The sequence below is a fragment of the Zeus faber genome (assembly GCF_960531495.2).
Source record: "Zeus faber genome assembly, chromosome: 10".
Taxonomy (NCBI): Eukaryota; Metazoa; Chordata; class Actinopteri; order Zeiformes; family Zeidae; genus Zeus; species Zeus faber.
This window is the reverse complement of record NC_137199.1, coordinates 16145059-16154807: the sequence shown is the minus strand read 5'-3', so window position 1 is coordinate 16154807 and position 9749 is coordinate 16145059. Positions and strand designations below refer to the sequence as shown.

The following is a 9749-nucleotide window of genomic DNA, read 5'->3' as shown; positions in this document are numbered from 1 at the left end:
CAGAGAGCGGGTGCGCTTTTACGCGTCCGTCGTCTCCGAGGAAAGTTGTCGGTGCGCAATTTCTCCACGAATCTACACCCAACAAAGACCGTGCGTTTGGGGAATTGAGACGCTTTGGATTTGAGAACACCGGCGTAACTTGAAATTGCTTCTCCTTTTTTTTTTTGGGGGGGTGGAGAGTGGTATCACAGAGATGCGTCTGAATTTGCTTTCGCTGGTGAGGGTTTTTTACGCGCACTGCTGAGATGGATCACAGACTCTCCCGAGGCAGTTGGGCGCCGGTGACCGGGCTGGTGGTGTGTCTGCTGTTTTGTGCCTGTGTGGTGGACCTCGTCCTTGCGCAGATCCGATACTCCATTCCCGAAGAGTTGGAGCACGGGGCGTTCGTCGGCAACATCGCCGAGGACCTCGGCTTGGACGTAGCCAAGCTGTCGGCGCGTCGGTTTCGTATCGTCTCGGGCGCAAAGAAGCAATATTTGGAGGTGAACTTGGAAAATGGCATTTTATTCGTCAATGAAAAAATAGACAGAGAAGAGCTTTGTGAGCGAAGCCCGAGCTGCTTCCTACACCTGCAGGTCGTGATTGAAAATCCACTAGAACTCTACAGAGTGGAAGTGGAGATTTTGGACGTAAACGACAACTCTCCCAGCTTCCCGTGGAGCGAGTTTAATCTCGACATCACCGAGTCGGCTGCGCCCGGTTCCCGCTTCCCGTTAGAGAGCGCGCAGGACCAGGACGTGGGCACCAACTCTCTGCGCTCATACCAGTTAAGCGCCAACCAGCACTTCATCTTGAATATCCAGACGCGCAACGACGGGAGCAAGTTCGCGGAGCTCGTCCTGGACGTCCCGCTGGACCGGGAGCAGCAGAAGACGCACGAGATGGTGCTGACTGCCTTTGACGGAGGCTCACCGGAGCGCTCTGGAACCGCAAAGATAACCATCACAGTCTTAGACGCAAACGACAATGTGCCCGTGTTTGATCGACCCGTATATCGAGCGAGTCTCGTGGAAAACGCCCCGAGGGGAACTTTGGTGCTGAAATTAAACGCCACGGATTTGGACGAGGGCTCGAACGGAGAGGTGACCTACGCGTTCAGCGGACACGCTCCACTAAAGGTGCGTGAGCTGTTTAGTGTGGACCCGTACACGGGTGAGATCCGCGTGAAGGGTGTTGTGGACTACGAGAAGGCAGGTGTTTATGAACTGTACGTGCAGGCTAAAGACAGGGGTCCGTCGGCTGTGGCCGTGCACAGCAAAGTATTGGTTGACATTCTGGATGTCAACGATAACGCGCCCGAAGTGATCCTCACTTCGGTCTCGACCCCCGTGCAAGAGGACGCGCCACCGGGCACGGTGATAGCCGTGATCAGCGTTATGGACCGGGATTCGGGAGAGAACGGCAACGTGGACTGCCAAATCCCCAGCAACGTCCCGTTTCAGCTCCACTCGTCCTTTAAAAACTATTATACTCTGGTGACCAGTGAGTTTTTGGACAGGGAAGCGGTGCCCGAGTACAACATCACCCTCACGGCGCGCGACCTGGGGTCTCCGTCGCTCTCCACGCGGAAAACCGTCCTCGTCCAAGTGTCTGACATCAACGACAACCCCCCACGCTTCGCGCAGCCTTCCTACACGGTTTATGTGACCGAGAATAACGCCCCGGGCGCTTCCATTTGCTCTGTCACTGCGTCCGACCCTGATTCCAATCAGAACGCCTATCTGTCCTACTCTATCCTAGAAGGTCAGATCCAGGGCATGCCCGTGTCCACTTATGTCTCCATCAACTCCGACAACGGCAATATCTACGCGCTGCGCTCCTTCGACTACGAGCAGCTCAGAAACTTTCAGATCCTGGTCCAGGCGCAGGACGCGGGCTTTCCGCCTCTCAGCAGCAACGTCACCGTGAATGTGTTCGTTTTGGACCAGAACGACAACGCTCCGGTTGTCGTATCCCCGCTGCCCAAAAACGGCACCGTGGCCACAGAAGTGGTGCCGCGCTCAGTGGACGCCGGGTACCTCGTTGGCAAAATCACCGCGTTGGACGCGGACGCGGGGCAGAACTCCCGCCTTTCCTACCAGCTGTTACAAGCCACGGACCCGGGGCTGTTCAGTGTCGCTTTGTACACGGGGGAAATTAGGGCTATTCGTCGTTTGGTGGAAAAAGACGCGACGAGGCAGAGACTGGTCATCCTGGTGAAGGACAACGGGCAGCCGCCGCTCTCCGCCACCGTCTCCATCCTCCTCACGGTGGTGGACAGCGTGCCCGAGTCGCTGTCAGATTTCGGTGACTTCAGCCTCAGCCCGCAGCCCCCCTCCAACGTCGCCCTCTACTTGATCGTGTCACTGAGCACAATCTCTTTAATATTCCTGGTGGCGATCATCGTGCTCGCCGCGGTCAAGTGTTACAAGGACAGGGAGACCCTCAGCGGGTACAACCTCCCCCCGTTCGCGTGCTGCTGCTGCGGGGGGTTTCAGCCCGAGCCGCCCCCGGAGGTTTTCAAGAAATCCAACCTCAACCTGCAGATCTCGAGCGCGGCCAAAGTGCCTACGAACTGCATGGAGGTGAACGGCAACAGCAGCCTTTCCCAGTCCTATTGTTACAAAGTGTGCCTGACCCCAGAATCTGCGAAAAGTGACTTCATGTTCCTCAAGCCGTGCAGCTCGAGCAGCGCGCCGAGGAACAACGAGGCGAAGAGCGCGGAAAACTGGAACGCGCAAAGCCGTAGTGCCTCTGTGAACAACGGTGCGACCACTCCAAGCGAGGTACGGTGCCACGGAGCCGCTGAGAAATAAGAGTGAGCGGTTCAGTGCTATGAATATAGCAAGAGAAGAACAAGAAAAATGTCGATTTTTTTTTTTATACCTGATGAGAACCCAGCGTCTGACATATCCCACAATGAAGGTCATCACGCACACAAGTGCGATAATCCAAAACTCCCCCCCCCCCCACCTCCTCCAATATTAACATGCTATCATTCTCATGTCGACTGATCCTTAAGAGATAATGGCAGTCATTTATATTGTTTGCAGCGGGGAAAATAATTGAATGGCAGCCTTTATGAATTATCATATTGTCGGTGTCTTTCAGTGGCACCCGGTTCTCTTGCACATAATTAAGAGATAAATCACTTTGTCCTCTGGCATCAATCACCCTTTGAGCGCCCGTGAATATTTACAATTTAGGAAATAAACAGATGTCCAGTTCAGTTTATGGACTTGGGCAATGACCCCTGGCAACATTAACCGTGACGCTCAGGGACATTTGCTGTTTGTCATTTTTGTTGACCAGTGCATGCCGCGTGCATGTGAACTAGAAGGCAAGGTTATGCGCAACACGGGCAAGGTGAACGGGAAGTTCTTTCAGTCCGCCCGCCTCGCCTCCGATTGGTCTCCCCCCTCTTGTTTTCAAACTAAGAATATAGGACGGATAACATCACTAACTGTGCCTCAAGGGCACAGACATGACCGAGCCATTATACTCCACACAATGTGGCATGCGGGGCGGGGGGCGGGGGGTGGGGGCTGTCCATTATTGATGAAAAATTGCAAAAGGGCCGGTTTTGGGCAGGCAGGGGACGACATCAGAAGGAGAAGGCGGGGGTGAGAAGGAGGGGCAAAGACCTGGCTAGGACGTGACGCCCCTGTAGATATGGCTTTTGCATTTTCCATCACAGGAAGAGAGATGAGGGTAGGAGGGGCGGAAGCCAGAAGGAAAACGGGTGCGTGTGCGTGTGTGCACACGCGCGTGCGTGCGTGGGTGTCTGCGTGTGCGCGCGCGCGCGCGCGCGCGTGTGTGTGTGTGGGCAGGGGATGGACTTCAAAGTATTCTAATTAGACCAGGTAGGAAAAACAAAAATTTACTAGCGTGGCCCTGTCCTGTTTTCCAGACGGCGTCTGAAATCTGGGATACCAGCATCCAGGCAAACAGATAAATGCCAGTTAGGTCACTACCGTGCGCTCCTCTGGCCACATAAATAGAGATTTCGAGGTCACGGTAATTGTTATTCCTGCAGCAGTGTCTCTCCAGGGGGACGGTGTCCTTCCTGATGTTAATTGGTTCCCTCGGATCAGCCAGGAGTCTATCTCAGAGTCCCCACATGAAGTTACATTATACGCAGGGCTGCGTAGACTACACCAGGCCGCCAATATCGCATCCACAGTATCCAACGGAAATAACTCGCGACGGCGGGAATAACTCGGGATCCGGCAAATGTTGACCTTTTTGTCACAAACAAGCATCCAGATCCATGGTGCCTGCTAAACAGAAATTAAAAAGAGAAATTCAAGGGATACAAGAAAGATTATGCAGCCCGCTGCCTTCTTCGCGCATTTGAAATTGCAATTGCTGCAGAAAAGCTGAAAGTACCGTGAACTTCACCAGGATTTTGGTAAGACTTTTAATTAAAAAGCTTGCTCGAGGAGCATCAGCCAAATATTCATGTAAAAATGATGCATTAAACCCACAAAACAATTACGTGTATAATTTTCTTAATTTCCTACTTGGCACGCTCCCCTTTGATGATTAAAATCGTGTTTCGTTTCATCCCAGTGGGGTTCTAATTGGTTTTTGTGCGTGGCTGCGTGGCGAGGGATGTATGTTGAATACCGATGTTAATAATACGCTTACACCGCATTCTCCCTGTTAACAACGCTAAGTAAATTAATGGAGCGTGGAATCCATACTATAAGACATTTGAGACAAAGCAGAGGAAGCATCAACGGGAAACTCTGCTTCACCCCTCCGCCGTGGGGCTCGGCGGGTGAAAGGGCAATTCAATGACAGCATCAAACTTGTACTCCTCTACACCTCCACAGGGGGGCATTTAAGATCCATCTGAAAAAAAAAAAAAAAGAAGACCCAAACGGTTTCCAATATAATTGATTGATGATTCGGAGGCGATTGTGAAACCGCAAGCTTATTTATTGACCTAATAATATGGACTTCGGTAAAACCTTTTCTTTTTTTTTCTCCCAGCTGAAGCAGCCAAACACAGACTGGACTCTGACAAAGAATCATAACTCTTCCATTAAAAGGTAACACTGCTGACGTTTAAAGCCACCTTTCATTTTTGTCACCCAGCTCAGGGTTATATTTTGTTTTTATAAGGTTATAAGGATTTTATAAGCTAATATGAAAAAAAAAAAAAAAAACAGAAAAGAAGACAGAGAATGTACATGGATATGATTAGAAATGGCAATGAAAATAAGATAAAGGCATATCCTTTATTGATCCTATATATTCATTATACAATTATACTTTATATTTATCTTTTATTTCTATTTCTAAGCTATAACTCCATTAACATGGATGGCACGCTGATGCGCAAGGCCATGCACGCAGACCCAGAAAACTACATGGCTTCCATGGCCCCTGGACAGTACTGGACCTGGGGTACACACACGAGAGGTGTGAAAGGTAAGACATGTGCCACAAATAGCTTCCACCATCAGGAGGAGGACCTCTTTTGTATGGATGAGATAGGATAGAAATCTATTGATTGATCCCTCCAGCCCGGGGGGGATGATTCAGGGGTTACCTGTAACTGTATTGCTCAGCAAAGAGTAAACGGGAAACTGTAAAACAGGATGTGAATATATACACTATGTATTTACATAGGTTGCAAGCAATAAAAACACAAAGACTATATACACACAAACACAAGTGGATATTAAATGTTCATGCCAAGGTCTTATGGTTCTCAAAACTAACATACTATGGAACAGTAGCTCATTTATATTTACGAGAGGGCAGTTAAATATCCTGGCAACAGTTTCAGCGAGTGCAATTTGCAGCCTTCTTCAGGAGACATCACTGGCGTAGTTGTCGCCTGCCCTGTCCTAAATACTATGCAAAATAATCTGCCAGGCAACACCAGGCATCACTGTCTTGCAAATTCTACGTAGACAGGTATTTAATCATCCCACGTCACGCGGACAGCCCCGTCTCCAGAAGAAGGCTGTAGCTTGCACACGCGAAAACGGTTAACAAGATATTTAACCTCTTTCTGGTCTATATAAACATATTAAATCCTATTGAATGTACCGGAAGAACCTGCCCAAGTACCTATCATATTCATGTTCATATGCGGAATGTAATTGTATCCGTGTGTGATTGACACTCTCTTTCTTCTATTATAGACTACAAGATGTCTCCATCAGCCCCTGGTGTCCCTGCTCGCTCCTGGACACCTCGCTGCACCCCTCCCCCCCAGCAGCAGCAGCCCTCGCTGCCTTCTCATCCGCACCCCCACCCGCCGCCTGACTACCAGCACAACGTGTACATCCCTGGAACGCCCTCAGGCTTTTGCACCCTAAGGCCAACTGTGCAGCGCAGTGAACTCGATGTCCACAACTCTTTTTCCACTTTCGGCAAGAAGAGACGCCTCCAGATGTCCCCACAGGGAGAGGCTGCTATCATCAATAATGACTTGTACAATGATTAACTGCGTCAAATAAGGGACTGCCCGAATGACTGATCAGATGGTACAGTCTGTGAATCGCAGATTGAAATTGAAGGACTGCTAAAGGAGTGGAAAACCTATCAATACATACTGTATGGCTTCTACGCATAGTGGGTAGACTCAAAGAGCAGGTCATGGAATTATATACAAGAAATGCTATGGAATCATTAAATTAACCATTACTTCTGCAGAAATACAAAATAAGAATTCTGATGAACCTTCATTTGACATTGTCAATATAGCTTCTTCTTCTTCTTCTTCTTCTTCTTCTTCTTCTTCTTCTTCTTCTTCTTCTTCTTCTTCTTCTTCTTCTTCTTCTTCCAATTATTATTATTTTCGACAATCAAACGGGAACAGTTGTTGATTCATCCAAAAGCTAAGGAAAAGTGTTAAACAGTGGACAACAATTTTGCACATCCATATGAATTTATATTTTTCATTTTTTATTGAATAAAGCAATGTTTTCTATGTTTAATCACTACAGAACAGGTGTGAATATAAATATATTGTGATCATGTATAATACACACTCTGCTGTTGATGCAGACAGTTTTACAACACGGAAAGGGAATCGCCCCAAACCATGTACTGTATACATTTCTGAAAATAAAGTAGGGTATTTTTTTCTCAAATGTATTATTTTTCCATCGCAACACAAACACATACCAACACTCTGCATACGGAATTTAAATTGAGCTGTAAGATCACCAAGTCCATTTTTATCAGCCTGAATCAATCTTTTCAGGACAAAAAAGTTTTGCAGTTACCGATTCAACGGCAGCAAGCTTTTTGCCTTGGTAAGCTGTTTTCCTTGTTGAGGAATAAACATTGTAAAATGCTAACATATGCTAATTGGAGTGAGCGCATTTCCATTTGCCCGGAGAGAATAGTAGGGGGTTCATTAACTGAACAAACAAAACCATCTCTCTCAAAATATCACTTTAATTAAGACTACAAGCACGAATCCAAGCGTCAGCCGGAGGGGGGCTAATTTCAAAATGCCACACCTGGCTCCGATTTATAGAGGGCTTACGGTCCACTTCTCTGTGCCCTTTATGATCTTATTTCTCAGAGAATTTGTTAAGCCGGTTGGAATTGAGTGGGGTAATTAGGTCGCTTGCATGATGCAGATTGGAAATTAGGCTGTTAATAGAGCACTGGTACCCTCAGAGAGAGCAGCTTCTTGAGAGCAGGCCAACATCCGTGCAGAGGTGATCCATTTGAGAACCTCTAGTATGGATTAAGGAATAGTAGTATTCAGGTCAAACTATTTGTAGCTCATTCTCGGATGACTGTGGAAAAAAGCAATTTCCTTGAAGTAAGGTATATACAATATTGTAGGGCTTTTTTCAAACCACAGTATGAAAACCAAGGTAAATATGGTCAATAGATCTATACATTTAAGTACCATGAAGGTACAAAGTTTAACATTCACCTCAGGACAGCACATTAGCCTTGGTCAGTCACGTTGGAGCTGTCCAGGCCCACGGTGCTGAAAAGCAGTGGCAAGCGGACATTTACGATGGCTTTTCTTTTTCTGTCCACCAGAGGGCGCCTGTAACCTGTCAAAACACAGGATCGATGCAGTATAAAACATACAGCGTTGAGCAGTATACATTTGGGCAACAATGCAACGGTGTAATCAATGCAGAACCATGTAACAGCGAACACAATTACTTCAAAGGAAAGAAAGAAAATATAAATGTGCATAATAAGTATTTAGCATGGGGTAAGGTAAGTGAAATTAAATATTGAGTTAAATAAAAATCTATGTCTTTATTAATCTTTCATTATTAATGTAAATATAATCTTTTGTTATTAAAGTACATGTACATGACATTTTGAATTAATTATGGGTTCAAATTTCAAAGACGTTTGTGCGGCACTTAAACAAAACAGATTACCCTTTAGCACTGTGACCCATTTGAAGCGACCAAGTCTCAACTTTAGGACAAAAGCTTATTAAAACATTTCAGTGCTGTAATGGGAAACCCCGAGAGGAGCAGGTGTATGACCTAGTTAGAGTACTGAAGCTGCAATTTCAGTATTGCTGGAGGAATAGAGTTCCGGTGACAGACTGACTTCAAACGTCTGTTGGGAAGGATATAAGTGAAATCTGACCGCATTAACCAACGCCAGGTTCAAAGAGAAAAAAAAAAAGATGTATATTAAAATATAACGTTATATTATGTTATTTCATTTCATGACACAGACATGCACACTTAATATATTACTTAGGCCGTGCACCTTCCTAAAAAAATGCGATGCAGCATAATATTTATGACAGCAGAGGGTGTCAGTGAGTAAAACTAGTCCGTTGCAGTGGGGTTTTCAGACATTTTATTTCTTAAATTAATAGTTGCTCTCTCTCTCTGTCACACACACACACACACACACACACACACACACACACACACACACACACACACACACACACACACACACACACACACACACACACACACACACACACACACTCTATTCGCTTCAACTTTGTACCCCCACTTTGTATTATCTTTCTGAGTCTTATTTTATTTTTATTTTATTTTATTTATAATATTATATTCACTTATTGCATTACGATTGAGGAATCAGTTAGTTTCAGTTAGTTAACAAGGGAGGAGTTAGGTTCGCTATTATGCTCGGTTTAGTAACTGTTGTGCATAATCTCCGGGTGCGTTGCAAAGATATTTCACTGCATAAATGTATGAAAGTTTGTATATGTATGTGGTGAATAAACCTCTTGAATCTTGAAAATAGATTTCAAAATATTCAATATTCTGGTGTTTTGTTAAAATAAATTGCAAAGTGGACACTGAAGTTTATAGTATATACAACTGAAATACCAACATTAAAACTCACTCAAAACCTGTTTTATTGCTGCCCACAATAATTTGGGAAGTACAGTTTTTATCGATTGCTTAAACACAAAGACTCATTCCTGTAGCACAAAAACCCATACCTTTACATCATTCCCAAAAACACACACAGTTCTCATAACTGTAAACACTATTCACCTGTTTCCACACATGTTTCAATCTTCAAAACTCTTTCTAAAAAGAAACGTACACAAAGGAGGCCAAATAAATCATTTATCACACTATATATTCTTTCAGCAAATACATGCACTCAATATAATTAACTCAAGTCATTACAAATCAAACTCAAAGACCACACTTTTCTCCTGGTGCAAACACTAAGCCACAAAATTATTAAGACACCAATCAGAACCAGGGTCAATAAATCGGGCCTAGATGAATGTCCGTGTGCATTGCAAACAATGCCGA

General features: G+C 45.7%; 1 protein-coding gene across 1 annotated transcript; it reads left to right on the top strand.

Annotated features, from left to right (window-relative positions):
• Positions 1 to 245: 245 nt before the first annotated feature.
• On the top strand, positions 246 to 6445 carry LOC307236155 (protocadherin-10; the record flags this gene model as incomplete). Its single annotated transcript, XM_080008473.1, has 4 exons — positions 246 to 2765; positions 4978 to 5036; positions 5291 to 5418; positions 6141 to 6445. 4 exons carry the CDS (start codon positions 246 to 248, stop codon positions 6443 to 6445), a joined length of 3012 nt encoding a protein of 1003 aa, XP_079864599.1.
• Positions 6446 to 9749: the final 3304 nt, after the last annotated feature.